Source organism: Lottia gigantea, assembly GCF_000327385.1.
Source record: "Lottia gigantea unplaced genomic scaffold LOTGIsca_35, whole genome shotgun sequence".
In the NCBI taxonomy this organism is placed as follows: Eukaryota; Metazoa; Mollusca; class Gastropoda; family Lottiidae; genus Lottia; species Lottia gigantea.
Window position 1 is genome coordinate 172,954 of NW_008709190.1, and position 16,391 is coordinate 189,344.

General features: G+C 36.6%; 5 protein-coding genes across 5 annotated transcripts in view; 3 read left to right on the forward strand and 2 right to left on the reverse strand.

Annotated features, from left to right (window-relative positions):
- LOTGIDRAFT_162609 (hypothetical protein) overlaps positions 1–2,358 on the forward strand; it is a gene marked incomplete at both ends in the record, with an annotated part of 3,433 nt that extends 1,075 nt beyond the window's left edge. The window contains one exon of the mRNA XM_009058624.1: positions 1,127–2,358. Coding sequence (XP_009056872.1) covers positions 1,127–2,358 — 1,232 coding nt within the window. The remainder of the gene's footprint in view (positions 1–1,126) is intronic.
- A 506-nt stretch (positions 2,359–2,864) lies between these two features.
- On the forward strand, positions 2,865–3,966 carry LOTGIDRAFT_162610 (hypothetical protein; the record flags this gene model as incomplete). Its single annotated transcript, XM_009058625.1, has 2 exons — positions 2,865–3,165; positions 3,596–3,966. The coding sequence occupies 2 exons, from the start codon at positions 2,865–2,867 to the stop codon at positions 3,964–3,966; spliced, it is 672 nt and encodes a 223-aa protein (XP_009056873.1).
- A 690-nt stretch (positions 3,967–4,656) lies between these two features.
- LOTGIDRAFT_162611 (hypothetical protein) lies at positions 4,657–5,631 on the reverse strand (the record flags this gene model as incomplete). The annotated part of the gene is made up of 1 exon (XM_009058626.1): positions 4,657–5,631. The coding sequence occupies one exon, from the start codon at positions 5,629–5,631 to the stop codon at positions 4,657–4,659; it is 975 nt and encodes a 324-aa protein (XP_009056874.1).
- A 111-nt stretch (positions 5,632–5,742) lies between these two features.
- Positions 5,743–6,291, reverse strand: LOTGIDRAFT_162612 (hypothetical protein; the record flags this gene model as incomplete). The annotated part of the gene is made up of 1 exon (XM_009058627.1): positions 5,743–6,291. The coding sequence occupies one exon, from the start codon at positions 6,289–6,291 to the stop codon at positions 5,743–5,745; it is 549 nt and encodes a 182-aa protein (XP_009056875.1).
- A 5,164-nt stretch (positions 6,292–11,455) lies between these two features.
- On the forward strand, positions 11,456–15,432 carry LOTGIDRAFT_162613 (hypothetical protein; the record flags this gene model as incomplete). Its single annotated transcript, XM_009058628.1, has 2 exons — positions 11,456–12,281; positions 15,296–15,432. The coding sequence occupies 2 exons, from the start codon at positions 11,456–11,458 to the stop codon at positions 15,430–15,432; spliced, it is 963 nt and encodes a 320-aa protein (XP_009056876.1).
- Positions 15,433–16,391: the final 959 nt, after the last annotated feature.

Here is a 16,391-nt window from a genome sequence, read left to right on the forward strand (position 1 = left end):
ACCCGTATACGTACCCGGACCAATAGAATCGAGCAGTAACGAGTTTTTACGAACAACAGACTTTGAATACGTAAAACTGTATTTTGTTTACGATGGAAAATACACCTCGATCGATGTTCATAAAAGTCAACAAGAAAGAGAGTTTATAGTACATTTATCGTTTGCCGAAGGTTCCGACTCCATCCTTGAAGGTGGTGGTTTTATTTCTAGAGCCAAGATAAACATCGAAAAAGAAAAAATAAAATATTCCTATCATCTTAACGAGGACCATACGAAAAAAGAAATGTCGTTAGTACGCGTAAATGTTTTTACTTTTAATACCCGCAAATATAATAATGCTAGGCCAAACAAGCACGCTCTATATGATATTACGTGGTTCCATTTATCGGAAATTCACTTAATTTAACGACTTAAAAAATGGAACTCGAAAGCAGACAACAATACATGATAGACAAACAAGAAGAGTTGAAAATAAAGTTGAGACAGTACAATTCATGCAGGAAAACAAGGAGTAGAATCGATTCTTTCTCCAAAACAGCGAGCACAGTTCTAACGATAGAAGTAACGGTGTCAACAGCCGTGACTGGTGGATTAATGCTTCCGGTCATCGTCCCAACCGTATTGGCTGCATTGACAGCCGTTCAAACGACTTCTTGCGGTCTCATCACTTTAGGTTTCACGAGCAAAAAGAAAGCTCATTATAAAAAGAAAACGGATATCTTGAATATGTATCTTAATCAATTGTACATCTTTTTCGAAAGATCGAGAGAAGACAAGAACATAACAGTTGAAGAATTACAAGAATTCAATGAAATTTTGGACAAATTCAATACAGAAATATCAGCGGTCAAAATAAAGAAATAATCAAAAATATATACTTAAAAAAATATGAATAAAATCGAACTTGATGAAACATTGATAGAAAACGCCCTATTTTCCGATGTTGTCAAGGCTATCTCTGATAAATTTAAAACATTCAAAGGCCAAATTAAAATAGATGGAGAGATAGTCGAGGAAGGGAATCACAGACAATACATGTCACTCCTCGGTTTCAATGCCAAAACTTTTCACAATATCTTTTCATATATGGACAAAAAATCCAATGCTTCCGATTGGTATTTTACAGGAAAAATAATTTTAATGAAAGACAATTTCCAAGAAATAAAAAGATCGAGAGTTGGTAGAGGAGGAACTGATTTACTTAAAAAGATAAATGAATACGAAGGCGAAAATTGTTACATACCTACAGATGGTCACTGTTTTATCAAATGCGTCAATCGTGTTTTAAACGAAGACTACACGAGAGAATTTCAAGAATACATCAACGGGTTTTCAAAAGCAAATAGAAAAGGAGTGATGACATGTGCTAGAATGAAGGAATTCAACACGAAATTCAACACTTCGTTTCAAATTTATAATCCCAAAAACAGACATTTTCATCCCAGAGACGTTCACGATGAATTAGATTGGGTTTTTTACTTACACAACTTGCATTTCTGTTTGATTAGAAGAAGCCAAAAAAGTTTGGGTGTGGAACAGGTGTGGAAAACGTGTAGAGACGCAGTAACACAGGTTTCACCTCTCAAACTAAACGTGCTTTCAAGTATGAGTGATGATGCGTTACTCGCTTGGGATTGCGAAACGTATTCAGAAAAAGACACGCGAAGAGCAATTCCTTATGCCTGCACTTTAATTAATTTAGAAAAACTAAGGAAAATGTTAAACAGAATAAATAATCTCTTTCCAGATTTAAAGTCGTCAGATCCCATTCCAGAAGAATTTTATGATAAACTAATGAATGTAGTAGAAATATTTGTAGGTACAGATTGCATCGATCAAATGTTGAAATATTTAGGTCAATATGATAGAAAGAGATTAATATTAATTTCTCACAACGGCAGTGGATTCGACAACTGGATCGTGCTTAAAAATACAAAAAAACTAACGCATTGCCCTTTAAAAACACCCAGAGGAATTCTATCTTTTCCATACACGGATGAAGATTTACAGAAAAAATGGAAAAGACAGAAAGAAATAAAGGGTAATTATTTACAACATATTAATTTCACGTGTTCCTATCAACACGAATCCTCTAGTTTGGCTGCATGGGGAAATTCTTCCAATCTTCCCGCGAATTTGAGAAAGATTGCCGACGTAGATATCGCTAAATACACGCAAGACAACTGGGAGGAATTGAGACACGAATGGGAACCTTACGCCAAGAGAGACACTCTCTGTTTAGGAGCTTGTTTGATAAAATACAACCAAGTCACGAAAGAAGTTGTAAACCAGAATATGTCCAATAATCTAACGGCTCCATCTTTATCGGGATGGTATTATTTATATCATTACGATTAAGAAATGGTTGAAGAAGAATGGTATGAAACTACTAGAATGGTTGCGAAACATACCGAAAAAGAAAATATAGAAAAAGTTTATTCGCACACAAATCCTTTTATAAGAAATTTTATCAGATGATCTATTAAAGGAGGAAGAGTTTCGGCAAATAGAAAATCATTTGAAACGAACAAAATGGATGAAATTTGTAACGTATTAAAGGAATATATTTCACAAACAGAAAGTAATAACATAATTGATTTATTCAAAGAATACAGCGCAAGCACAAAAGACAAAACGGAGGTTCATTCGAGACTTAAAAAAATAGAATGTACTAAACTAATGGCATTTGATGCTAATGGGTTTATACGCTTCCGCCATGTCGGATTTAGACAGTGAATATCCGAGAGCCGAAAGTGGAAGACCGTTTCTACCAGAAGAAGAAAAAGAATTTGTAAAACTTCAATAAACAAAAATTCAGACCTAGAACAGCTATTTTAACAGTGTGGTTTGACTATCCCAAAAACATGTTCTTCCAACCGATACCAGCTAAAGATAAAATCACTTTCACGAATAAAGAAGGTAAAAAGGAAACTGGTAACAAAATCAGGTTCAGAGATGGTTTCTGTCACGACGTTTTAACATCGGTCGATATTCAAGAAATAGTGAAAGCCGGTGGACAAATTATTAGAATATTAGATGGTATAGTTTACGAAGAAAATTTTAAAACTCCACCCTATAGAGATTATATTTTAATTTTGAGAGATTTAAGAAATAAATATAAACGAGAAGGTACTATCGTGGGTAGTAATTGCATGAAATTATTAGGTAATTCCTTGTATGGTAAATCAATTCAGAAAGATATATTCATAACTAGACATTTATGGAATGAAGCAACTTTACAGGCCAACTTTGATTCACGCGTTAAAACCTATGAGAAAATTAATGATACTCAATATATTTGAAACAGAAATTGAAGAAAAAGAGATTACTACCGAAGATAGTAAATCTACACTACTAACACCTAGTCATTTGGGATCATTCGTTTTATCTCACAGTAAAAAAATAATGAACAATTTCATTCACGTCATAAATGGATTTTATAAACCCGAAATTTACTATACCGACACCGATAGTTTGTACATTTCATCCAAAAATTGGAAAAAACTAAACAGAGCTGGTTTGGTCTCCGAAAAAGACTATTGCAAAGGTAAAAACGATTACGGTGACGGTTGAATTATATTTGGTTTATATTTAGCACCAAAAGTCAAATACAACATCGTTTTGACTTCTGATGGTGTCTTAAAAGAAAAGAAAACGTTTAAAGGTTATTCTAATGATAAGATAAGTGTAGAAGATTATGTTCAGTTAGCAAGTGGACATGATGTGTCGAACGAATTTAATAAACCATGGGAAAAAAGTTTCACCAATGGAGTAGTTATTCCAAATGATAAACAAACTAAAGTTTTTAGAAGTTATTTGAATAATGTTAAAAGAAAACCACCAAACAGTGAAGAAATTATGTATCCTTACAATGACAAAGATGAGTATAGTTTTGACGAAAACTATGAATTTGATGATTTCGATTATCTTTCTAATCAAGAAGAGAATGAAGATTGTTTTAAATGAAGTTGAATGACAATTTCTTCGTTGCCAAAGTCTATGAACCTGTTTTTACCGTCTTTGATTTCCAGATTTATATCTTTGATCATGAAAGAATTGACTGGTAAATAGGTTGTTTGAAACGGTTTCTCTATAATTCTGTATCCTATCTGCACCGAAAAAGTCGGTATGCTGTATATGATTTGACGTTTGTGCTTGTTGAAAAATCCACCGTTGATCAAATTACAGTGAATGTTGATCACGTCGATATCATTCTCGATGTTGGCCTTGTGCGGTGCCAATGTCGATTGCGCGTATATTCGTTTATCGAACCTTAGTAACGCATTCAACGAATTTTCTACGTTGAAATCAACTTGACTGTTATTTCTCAAGATCAGTTTTATTTTGTTCAGATTCAAATTACCTTCGAATTCGATATTGTTTTTGCCGTTCACGCTTCTTGCGTATTCGGATAGGTAATCGTTGATGGCTACGTATTCGTAGCTCCTCGGTAGTAAGCTTATGGTTTCGAACGTAACTCCGTTATCCGTCGATATTTTTAGTTGATTGTTTTTTTCGTTGATGTTTCTAATGGAATTGTAAACGGAGAAATACTTTAATCCCAGTTCGTACTGTTTATTGCGATCGAGTTCATACTCGTAGTCTAGAGACAATTTGATGTCTGGTTTATTCGAGGTGATAACGAACAATTGTTCTTTATTGGACATTTTTAATGATGTTTATATAGTCTTTTTTAGTGATGATTTCTTTCTCCAAAAGTCGTTTTAATATGGCATTGACTTCGTTGTATTGTCTGTCCGATCGATGACCTTCCTTCATGGCCGCTAATATTATTTCTAATCTATTAAGCAATTCTTTATTGTCGTCGGATAAAAACGTTATACCTTGTCCAGATGCCACCATATCATCGAATTCGTCTATTTCTTGTATGATTGGATAATCATCTACATCCTCTTCATCTTGCTCAATTACTCTTTTATATAGTTTAACTTCTTTCAATCTTCTTGTTTCGGGTCGTGATTTTCTTATTGCATCTAAAAATTTGGAGTATGCTACTAAATCCTTATAATCGGCAATGCCAACATCCTTGCCATTCATTAAATCTATTAATCCTTTCGTTAATGTGTATATATAATCTTTTGTGTCGATTTTGAATTGTGGTGAATTTCCACTAAATATAATTCTAAATCCATTAAACAATAAACCTTGATTATCAACGATTGGTGAAATGCTCTTTGGTAAATCTGGGTCAGGGTTTGAAAAAAGACGATTTATATCATCTAATGTCCTAATTATAATACCATTATATTCAATCGGTTTGAGTTCTATATGAGGTGTGGGTTCTAAAGCTAATTTCTTTTTAATATCCTCTTGAGATTTTAATATGGGTTGAAATAGAGTCTGTAGATTTTCCGTTAATCCGAGTTGTTGTAATCTGTTATTTTCAACTTGGGTCTTTATTTTATTCTTAGCTTTGATATATTCTCGATTTCTTTTTAAAAAATTATTCCAATCCGTCATTTTTGATTTTTCGTAATATTGAAATATGTCTTGAACATCTTTCTTTGGTAAATATTCCAAAGCTTTGAGGAATTGATAATACGATTGTTCTGGTGTTGTTGTGTAGATATACAGAGAATCGAAATCTAAAAGGTTTGGTGTTGTCAACATGTTAAAAGTGAGATGAGTTTTCCCAGAACCTTAACTACGGCATATACACATGAGCATTGGGTTATTAGGAAATATTTCCGAATGATTAAATTTCTTGCCCATTTTTATTTATTACATTTTCGTACCAAAAATCACCCCGTTGCCTTTATACTTTGAAAGGAAGATTCCCTTGCCCGAACGTATGTTTTTAAAAAATATGGTGTCGCCCTTGTGTTTGACCTTCATTTCTCCGGTGTCGATTTTATCTATTAATTTGCTTAATCCCTCTTTAACGGTTTTCTCGGTTTCTTCGCCAAATCTTTGTCCGAATTCTTTAACCGTCCCTAATATATCTCCTACTCCCGAACCTCCTCGTGCTTCTCTTTCCATTGCCAAATTGTGTTTACGTGCTTCGGCGTTTGCAGCGGCTTCAGCTTTCTTATCGTTGACAGCTTTGGCTATCCCAGCAGCTCCACCAGCAGTTGCACCGGCTGCAGCTAAACCAGCAAAGATTAAAGGTAAGAAAGGTAAAAATCCACCTTTTGTAGTTAAATTCTCATCAATTCTTTCCAAGTCTATATCGTCTCTGACTTTGCAATGTTTGTATTTATCGATAATCTTTTGGGTTATATGCACTTTTTTACCATTGTAAGTTATTAGAGTCGGCGAATTCGTTTCCATAGCTTCTATTATTTTCATAACTAACGTTTCTGGTTTTATTTTTAAAGGGTGTTTTTTTTATTCAATTCTTATCATTCTTCTATCTGATATTTTAATCAAATGTTTTGCTTCTTCCAGCAATAAACAGTAGCCGGTCACATCTCCTTGTGTTTTTTCAATATGAATATTTATGTTGACTCCTGTTTTGAAAAGATCTTCTTGATGAGCTGACAGATCGAAACAAAAGATTGGATGATTGAGTGAAAAATCTGTGTATTCAAACTGAGGCGTATTTCCAAACAATTCGCACATGTTTTTATAGTTTATGTACAATTCGTTGTAATCTTTTTTGGAAAGATCAATTGTCAAAGGTTGATTGGGATAATTATCGTTGTTCAATCTGACTTGAACTTTGTGAATGATGGGATCTTGAGTATTGTTCAATGCCACTCTGAAAATGTTGTTGTTGTTTGTCTGAGAGTCTGGTTTTTGAAACCGACCATTGCTGGTTTGACAGTGTTGGTAATTGGCCACGTGGTGGATTCTCCCGTTAAAGTCATGCTACCTACCGTGTTACGACGAAGAAAAGCAATTTCGATGTCTTTGGTTAAAGAGTTGAATATTCTCGTTTCCATTTCTACGGAAGGAGTGATTACCGGTATGTAAAGTTGGATATTCGTTATTTCCAATTTAGCGTCAGAGTTGTTTTCACCAAAGAATATCTTGTTGTCGTTGATTTCTCTTTGCAAATGAATTTTATACGGTAAACCTATGGAAACCTTTCTGTGTTCCAAGAGACCAAATAAAGGATACAACTTCCAATTAACGTAATTACCCCATCTGTTGTTCTCGACAACGTTGTTGTATTGAAGCGCTCGTTTTTCAAATCCGTGATTTACTCCACGAGTCACTCTTTCCAGTGTGTTTCTAGCAACTACAATTAAAATCCTAGCAAGGTCTGCGTCATTTGCTACAGTTCTGACCGGTTCTTTTAAAACTTCTCCGTCACCGACATCGGGAATCCATCCCGAAACTGAATCGTAGTTTTTGGGATACAGAACCGTTTTCAACATTGTGTCAAACTCGCCGGGGTGTTTTATGGTCTCTATCGGATTTGAACCAGCTTCCAAAACCATTTCGCTGAATAAAGACGGAAAGAAGTTGTTTCTAAAGTCGTGTTGGTTTGTGGAATTCGATTCTGAGTGGCGTCTTTGATTTTGAAATCGCATCGGAAATGGGCATCGGAAAGCAGCAACCAATTGGACAACGAATTAATTTCAAAGGTAACTCTTCCTCCGTCGTTTATTTGGGTCTTTGTCCCTACCGATGGGGAGATGATTACGTAATCCTCTTTCTTCTTGTTGAACGAATATTGAATCGGATCATACAATTGAAAGATTGGATCCAATCTGTAATTTTTGCTTGCCATTTTTATCCAATGATTTTAAACCCTTTTCCTTGTTTTTCTAGGGCTTGTCGTTCTAGTCTCTTGTTTCTTAGTTCTCTTATTAGCTGCAGTTCTTTAAGTTCGTCAGATTTTTTCACTGCATCGCTTATATTTACTCCTGCGTTTGCCACAGATCCAAGAGCTTGCGCTTCTGAGGAAATGAGGGATTTGTTGTTTGAGACAAAATTGGCCACTTTGGGGATGAGAGATGTTAGCGCAGAGAAGAAACCGTCTCCTTCGAATTTTTTTTGTTCGTGTTTTAAAATTAAAGACATTTTTAATGCGGTTATTTTATACTGTATTATTTTTAGTGATTCTTGTCTGTGGTTTGGGTAATTTATATGGAGTCTGTTATAATACAGTTTGGGGAGTCTGTTATAATACATTTTTAACAGTTTGGTTTGGGGAGTCTGTTATAATACATTTTAACAGTTGTGTCTTTTCGGATATGATGCATTGAAAAAGCTGCGCATGCGCAGAAGTGAAATGCGTCATATCCGAAAAGACATATACTACTTGGGTTGAATTTAGCAATGAAAGTATTGGAAAAGATTTAAAAGCTAATTACCATACAAATGTAATGTCCTCTTGGACACCTACTAAACCAATTTCAATACAAATCAGAATTGGTAAATTTAAAAGTGCAGAATTAATGAGAACTCAAATACCATTGAGACCCTCAGCAGCTAAAACTATTCACCGTTCACAAGATGACACAGTAGATGAAGTTGTTGTAGATTTTGATGGTCGTAAGATGGCTCATATCCACTTTGAGCCGTGTAAAAACCCTGGAAGGGTTACATATAATAAATTTAGCTGAAAATAAAATGAAAGTTTCAATGGAAGTTAAAGAAGAAATGAATTCATTAAGAAAAGAAAGAAATCTAAAATTTCAGACTGATGATTTCCCAGTTTGTTCTCAAAGTAAAATTGTAATTTCATATCAAAATGCAAGATCATTGCAGAAATATTTTGAACATGTGAAATTACACCCAGTATTTATGAATTCATCTGTAATAATAATCTCGGAAAGTAGATTAAAACTAAAGCAAGATGGAATATATGATATTCCTGGTTTTAAATTATTTAGAAATGATTCAACCACGGAAAATGATAAAGCATTGCATGGAATGGCAATTTATATTAGAATCAAGAATGTTAAAGTTGAAAATATTAATTCGTATTAAGTTGAAAAGTCTTTAATAACCATGGATATTGTATATGAAAATAAAAAAAATAATTTGCAAATATTGGGTCTTTACAAACCTCCCAAAGTATCAGTTAAATGTCTTTTATATGCTTTAAATACAGTAAGTTCTAAAATGGATCAAAATACATTTAATGTGATAATTGGAGGTTTCAATATCCAGTCAAAATCTGAAGATTGTAAATAAGTTGAAAATCACTTGAAAACATTTGAGCAAAAAGTACATGTTCCTTCAACTGAAGCAGGAATTATAATTGATATTAGTAATGTAGCGGAATTGCTTAAGTACGTCACTCATGTCAGTGATATTTACATGGTGTTCCCTTGCTGGCTATTTTTAGACTTGGTCGAACTTGATTTACATGGCCGGGTTTTACCATTTAGACTGTGCATGGTATGTTACGTGGCAGAGCCTCGCATTCATAGTTGTGATGAATCCTTATCCAATGGGAGCCGATGTTTGGCATGTGCATGTGCAAAATCGGAGTGTATAAAAGCTCTTCTGTAGCGTTTGTTAGTCGGTCAGTCGGGGCGTTGCACATGGTAAGTTATTTCCGAAAGGTGTATGGGAGTTTCTTGACTCCACTCATGGACTTCTAGGAATAACTTGCTGTGGACTGGCTATGCCTGAGTTGCGTGATTGAGAGTTCTAAGAACTCCGCTCTATTTCGCAACTCACGGAACCTTGTTTGGGTGTAGGGTTTTGTTTTGTAGATGTTTTGTATGTCAATATGTTTATGTTGGTTTAAAAATAAAACGTCTTGTGTAATCTTCTTCTCTCTTATTTCCTCACATTTCACAGTATTCTGAACCTGGAATGTATGCAGGTGGGATTGAGTTGTGCGAGAGCAGTGCCGCCCCTTTCCCTCCTGCTACATATTTTTGGCGAGCTTGCCAGGATACTGTGATTTTGTGAGGCATTAGGGGAAAAATTTAAGAAAAAACTAGGTTCGGTTCCCAAATAATAGGTTTAGTTTTAATATGGATAATTTTCCTTGGGGTGATGGTGCTCAGGGTCAAAGTACTAATTCAGTTAGTAATACTGTAAGTGTTGATTCTATTATTCCCCCCAACAATTAGTAGGTCGACTGATAGGATTGCACTGATTTTCAGAAGTACCCCAGAATTTCGTCCATACTCTTGGGAACCAGGTAAGAATGAATATGACGATTTGGAATACGAAATATGCCCAACGGAATATTATAGCAGGTCTAGGGTTGGATTTCGACAAGGGGATAATGAGATCGGTCATAGGTTTCTAGACGCTGTTAGGGAGCCAGGGCATCATGTTGTTGTCACTACTACTGGACCCAAACCAGGGTCAAACTCGGAGCCTTGATATATGACCACATCTACCCGGTCAACATATACCTACGTTTGTAAATGCGCCTTTGATGACTGAACGCACAGGTTATGAGAAGTCCAAAGTAGGTAACATGATAAGGTCAGGATATTGTACTGTTGAAGGTCCTTCTGTTGGTCGAAATATCGAAACACGGAGACATACCATATCTAGGAAGGAAAAAGAACCAGAAAAATTTGATACAATTCGAAAGAGTTTCTGATTGGAACCAATGGTTGGTCATGTGCTTGAGGGGTACAGCCTTGAGATTGTTAAGCACTCTTACCCCAGCACAGCTCGATGATTATGACGAGGTCAAGTTAGCTTTGGAGCGTAGGTTTAATCCAGATCACAGACTTGTAGCCCATCGGGTTGAATATAGAAACAGGAGGCGTTACCGTGACAAATCAGTGGCAGATTTAGGTTACGATTTAAAACGCTTGGCGTAAAAAGCCTTCCCTAATTCTCAGTCTGAAAGTTTGGAAGTACATATTGTTGACCAATACATTCATGGGTTGGGAAATCATGAGCTAAAAAGACATGTTCAGTTTTCACATCCTCAAACCTTAGAGCAGGCAATTGGCGTCGCTATAGAGTACGAGGCGTTTGAGGGTCCGGTTGATCGTAACCGAAAGCCATATTTTGAAAATGATAGGAATGTTAACACTAGTTATGTACCATATAATCCTCGAGGTAGCAGAATTGATGGGCAAAGAGTTTATCGCAGAGGTGATGACGGTCGCCCAAATGAAGGTTCACGATTCGAGAGACCTTCGCGAAGCTATCCGCAAGTCCAACCTTTGGCCCCTCACAATAATGTTGTTTGTTATTACTGTTCGGAACAAGGTCATATCAAAGTAGACTGTCCTAGGTGGAAGGTTGTGCAAGAAACCAGGGAAGCTTTAAACCGGTAAGGACTGACACTTTGGCTGCCACGTCAGTCCTCATTGAAAAAGAGCATCAATTTGGAAAAATTGAAACTGAAATTAAGGTTGATACACCTGTCTCGTTGAAATTGTATGGTAACGAGGTTAGCAAACGTACTCTTGGTGTTAGTGTCGACAATGTTAGTAATATTAGGGATAAAAAGGAAATTATTAATAAAAGTGCTAATCAAGAGACAGATGCTAGTGAGGATATAAAAAAGGAGGAATGTGGGAATGATGTTGAAATTGTGCATGAGAATGAAATGCAAACTGTTATAGTAGAACGCCCATTTGCTCCGTGTCTATATGCTGAAGTAGATATACCCCAGTACAAAAGTATCTCAATGTTAGTGGACACAGGTTCAACCTTTTCACTCTTTTCTTTTGTCGATTATCTCAAGCTTCCTAACCGTCCACTTTTGTACGATACCAACGCAGTTCTAAGCACTGCGGATGGTCGCCCTCTATGGCCTGAAGGAATGCTTCGTTTGGAATTTGATGTTGCAAACAAGAGTTTTAGACACGATTTCCTAGTTGTTGATATGAAACTTAATGGTGTGTTAGGTATAGATTTTATTCTGAAGCATAAATATAATATTGATGTAACCGAGATGGCTCTGGTGCATGGTCAAGAACGCATTCCATTAACTCCACAAACTAAAGTTCCAACTTGTGCACTTGTTAGGCTCGCTAAAACTGTCAGGATACCTGCTATGTCTGAAAAGATTGTTCAGGGTATTGCTAGTGAAGATTTAGGTGCAGTTGCTATGTTGTTGGAACCAGGAGAAACATTGGTTAATAGGAAGTTGCTTTTGGCAAAATCGTTAGTTAATGGGAATAATATTAATATGTGTATTCTTAACATGAATAATAAGCCTGTTGAACTTCCTGTTGATAGCGTGATAGGTAGGGTAGAAACAGTAACGGAATTAGATAATATACATAGTGGTATCAAATCTCCGTCCGAAACTGTACCCGAACATTTACAATTCTTGGTTAAAGAGGCATCTGGCAATTTAAAAGTCAAGAAGCTTGAGAAGTTAATCATTGAGTTTGAGGATATTTTTATGGACTCTGATGGTCAGTTAGGTAAGACTAATTTGACAGAGCATATCATTGACACTGGGGATGCTCGTCCTATCAAGTTGCCTCCTAGAAAAGTTCCAACTCCAGTTCGGAAAAGGAGATACACAACATGTTGGTAAATGGCATTGTAACTAAAAGTGACAGCCCTTGGAGTAGTCCTATTTGTCTGGTTAAGAAAAAGGATGGAAGTCATAGATTTTGTGTTGATTTTAGAAAGCTTAACGAGGTCACGCACAAAGATTCCTACCCTTTACCTCAAATAAGTCAAATTTTAGAAAGTTTAGGAGCTAAATACTTAAGTACATTAGACTTGGCTAGTGGTTATTGGCAAGTAAAACTGTCCGACGACGCTATTGAAATGACTGCCTTCACTACACATTGTGGATTGTATCAGTTTAAAGTTATGCCATTTTTTACAAATGCGCCAGCTACTTTTCAAAGATTGATGGAACTGGTTTTGAAAGGTCTTCAGTGGAAGCAATGTTTATGTTATATCGATGATATTATCATATTTGGTTGTGAATTTGAAGCTGCACTTGCAAACTTATAGTTGGTTTTCGTTAGATTACGTGATGCTAATTTAAAACTTAAACTCAGTAAATGTAGGTTATTTCAGACTCAAGTAAAGTTTTTAGGGTATGTCGTGTCTGCTTCTGGTATTGAGTGCGACCCGGAAAAAATAAAAGCTGTCAGTAAGTGGCCTGAGCCCGAAAATTTAAAGGATGTGAAAAGTTTTCTTGGGCTGTTAGGGTATTATAGGAAATTTATTGAAGATTATGCTTCTATCGCTAGTCCTTTAGTAAATTTAACTAGAAAGGATGTCAAGTTTGATTGGGATAATAAATGTAAATCTGCTTTTGAACAACTAAGGAGAAAATTGACTTCTCCACCTATACTAACATTCCCAAACGAAACTGGTCTGTTTATTCTTGACACGGATGCTAGTGGTAAAGCGTTATGTGCGGTCCTTTCTCAAGTACAAGATGGAGAAGAGAGAGTTGTTGCATATGCCAGTAAGACATTGAAGCGGTCTCAAGGCAACTACTGCGTAACAAAGCGTGAACTTTTGGCAATTGTCACATTCATGAAGTATTTTCATTATTATCTTTACGGTCGTAAGTGTTTGGTTCGTACTGATCATGCTTCTCTAAAGTGGTTGCAGAATTTTAAAAATCCTGAGGGTATGCTAGCCAGATGGTTGACAACGTTGCAAACTTATAACTTTGAATTTGAATTACGTATGGGTAAAATGCATGGAAATGCTGACGCACTCTCTCGTCTCCCAACTAATAAGTGCTCTAATAACTTCTGCACCGATTGTTCTGAAATAGTCCCAGATGGTGATTCAATAGGATTGACTGAGGAACTGGAAAGGGCAGCTTTAAGCTGGCTGCTCTACCAGTTTTTCGATCAGGCAAATGTGTCTAGGGCAGTCGTCAATACATTAATAAGCGATCAAAATGTACCTCATGATTCTAATTGGCTTCCTACTTATAATGTTCTTGAGATCCAGGATATGCAAAAGAATGATCCTGGAATTGGTGTCATTTATAAAAGTCTTGTAGAATCTGGAGTTCGACCAGAAAAATCGAAAGTGAAATCTTTTCAACACGAAGCTCGACTGCTTTGGTCTCAATGGGATGATTTAGTAATGAGGTCGAATATATTGTATCGAAAAGCTGTTAATGATCTTGATGAAGAATTTTTACAACTCGTTGCTCCTCAGGAGATCCGGGATAATCTTTTTACGGAATTACATGTTAACAAAATTGCAGGTCATTTTGGTCGGGATAGAACCCTTCATACCATTAAACATAGATTTTACTGGCCTGGGATGACAGCTTCAATTAAAAGATGGTGCGAAACTTGTGATTTGTGTGCACGATGTAAACCCGGTCCGGGAATAGGAAAGTCATCCCTTAAGCAATTTCAATATGGTGCGGCCATGCAGTGTATTGCCATTGACATCTTTGGTCCGTTACCTCTCACTGATGATGGAAATGAGTATGTTATGGTCGTAGGAGACTATTATACCAAATAGGTGGAAGCTTTTGCCATAGTCAATCATACTGCTCTTACTGTCGCGGACAAATTGGTCACCGAGGTCATTTGTAGATTTGGATGCCCTGCACAAATCCATACTGACCAGGGTAGGGAGTTCGAGTCTGCTTTATTTACGGACATATGTCGGAAACTGGACATTGACAAGACTCGTACTACTCCATACCATCCTCAGTCAGATGGCTTAGTTGAACAGTTCAATTGAACTTTGAAACAGATGCTTAAAATTTTCTGCAGTGAGCACCAGAGTAATTGGGATGATTACCTTCCATATCTGTTGATGGCATATCGTGGGACAGTCCATAATTCCACTGTTTGCTCACCTAATTTACTGATGTTAGGTCGAGAATTGTCTTGTCCGGTTGATTTAATCTTTGGGCTACCACCAGATTATAGTGAAGTTTGCACAAAAGGATATTCAGAATGGCTGCAATCTGCTATGAATGCTTCCTTTTATTTCGTTTTTGATAATTTGGGGAGTGCAGCTAGAAGACAGAAAAAGGGTTATGATAAGGATTTGAGATGTAAATCGTTTGAAGTAGGAATGTGGGTGTGGCGTTGGTATCCTCCAAGTGCTAATACAAAATTATCTTTGGGATGGACTGGTCCGTACTTAGTTGTCAATAGGAAAAATGACTTGACTTATGTGGTACAGAAGTCTGAGATGAGCCCTCCAGTTTTGGTACATGTTAACCATTTAAAGAAATGTGTAGGTAATGAAACTCCCAGGAACTGGCTTGATCCTGGCGAAGAGTCTTCATATGATGAAAGTTTTGAGCTTGAATCCGAATCTGAGGATTCTTGCAGCAGTTCGGATGAGTCTGAAACCTGCGTGGTAACCAGAACTGGCAGACGTGTACGTAAAAAATTCCCTTCTCTCCAAAAAATTAGTTGGGAAAATATGTAGGCTGTTACATATTATTAGGCTAGGTGTACTAATGATTTCTTACTTTCAGAAATGGAATTACAACTTAAAGTGGACCCTGCAGACTTAAGGGAATTTCAAAATTCTTTAAGGGAAGATTTCCCTGATGATGGTCTACGATGTAGAGTTGTTGGGTGCATGACTACCGATGTAATGAATAAAAGCTGATTCATGAAACATTGGAGGACTTACCATACCAGATGTGTTGTCAAATTTACATGCTGTATTTGCAACTGGAGTTTTAACAATAAACCTAAAGTAAAGCGGCATATGAAAACTCACCATGATAAGTTGGGGGGTGGTTTTTCCTCAGAGGAGGTGGTGAATACCAAGTACATCGATCCCATTGATGTGTTGCCACGTTTAAAATACGGTGCTGCGAAACCCAGACAGATGAACCAGTCTTCTGGTTTAGTTGCGTCTTTCTCCATTCAAGAACGGAGGATGACTTCACCTTGACAGAGGGGGAAGATGGAAAAGTGATGTTACAGAAGCCTGGTGACGATACAATAACCGCACCAGGTGATGAGATCGACCAGCTTGACTGGGATTTTGTATCATATAATTTTGTTTGTGATGTAAAATATTTTATGTATTATTGTTCTCGCCCACTTTTGTTGAAAGCGGGCTCGACTTTGGCAAGGGGGGAGTGTAGCGGATTTGCTTAAGTACGTCACTCATGTCAGTGATATTTACATGGTATTCCCTTGCTGGCTATTTATAGACTTGGTAGAACTTGATTTACATGGCCCGGTTTTACCATTTAGACTGTGCATGGTATGTTATGTGGCAGAGCCTCGCATTCATAGTTGTGATGAATCCTTATGTTGCATGTGCAAAATCGGAGTGTATAAAAGCTCTTCTGTAGCGTTTGTTAGTAGGTCAGTCGGCGCGTTGCACATGGTAAGTTATTTCCGAAAGGTGTATGTGAGTTTCTTGACTCCGCTCATGGACTTCTAGGAATAACTTGCTGTGGAATGGCTATGCCTCAGTTGCATGATTGAGAGTTCTAAGAAGTCCGCTCTATTTCGCAACTCACAGAACCTTGTTTGGGTGTAGGGTTTTGTTTTGTAGATGTTTTGTATGTGAATATGTTTATGTTGGTTTAATAATAAAGCGTCTTGTGT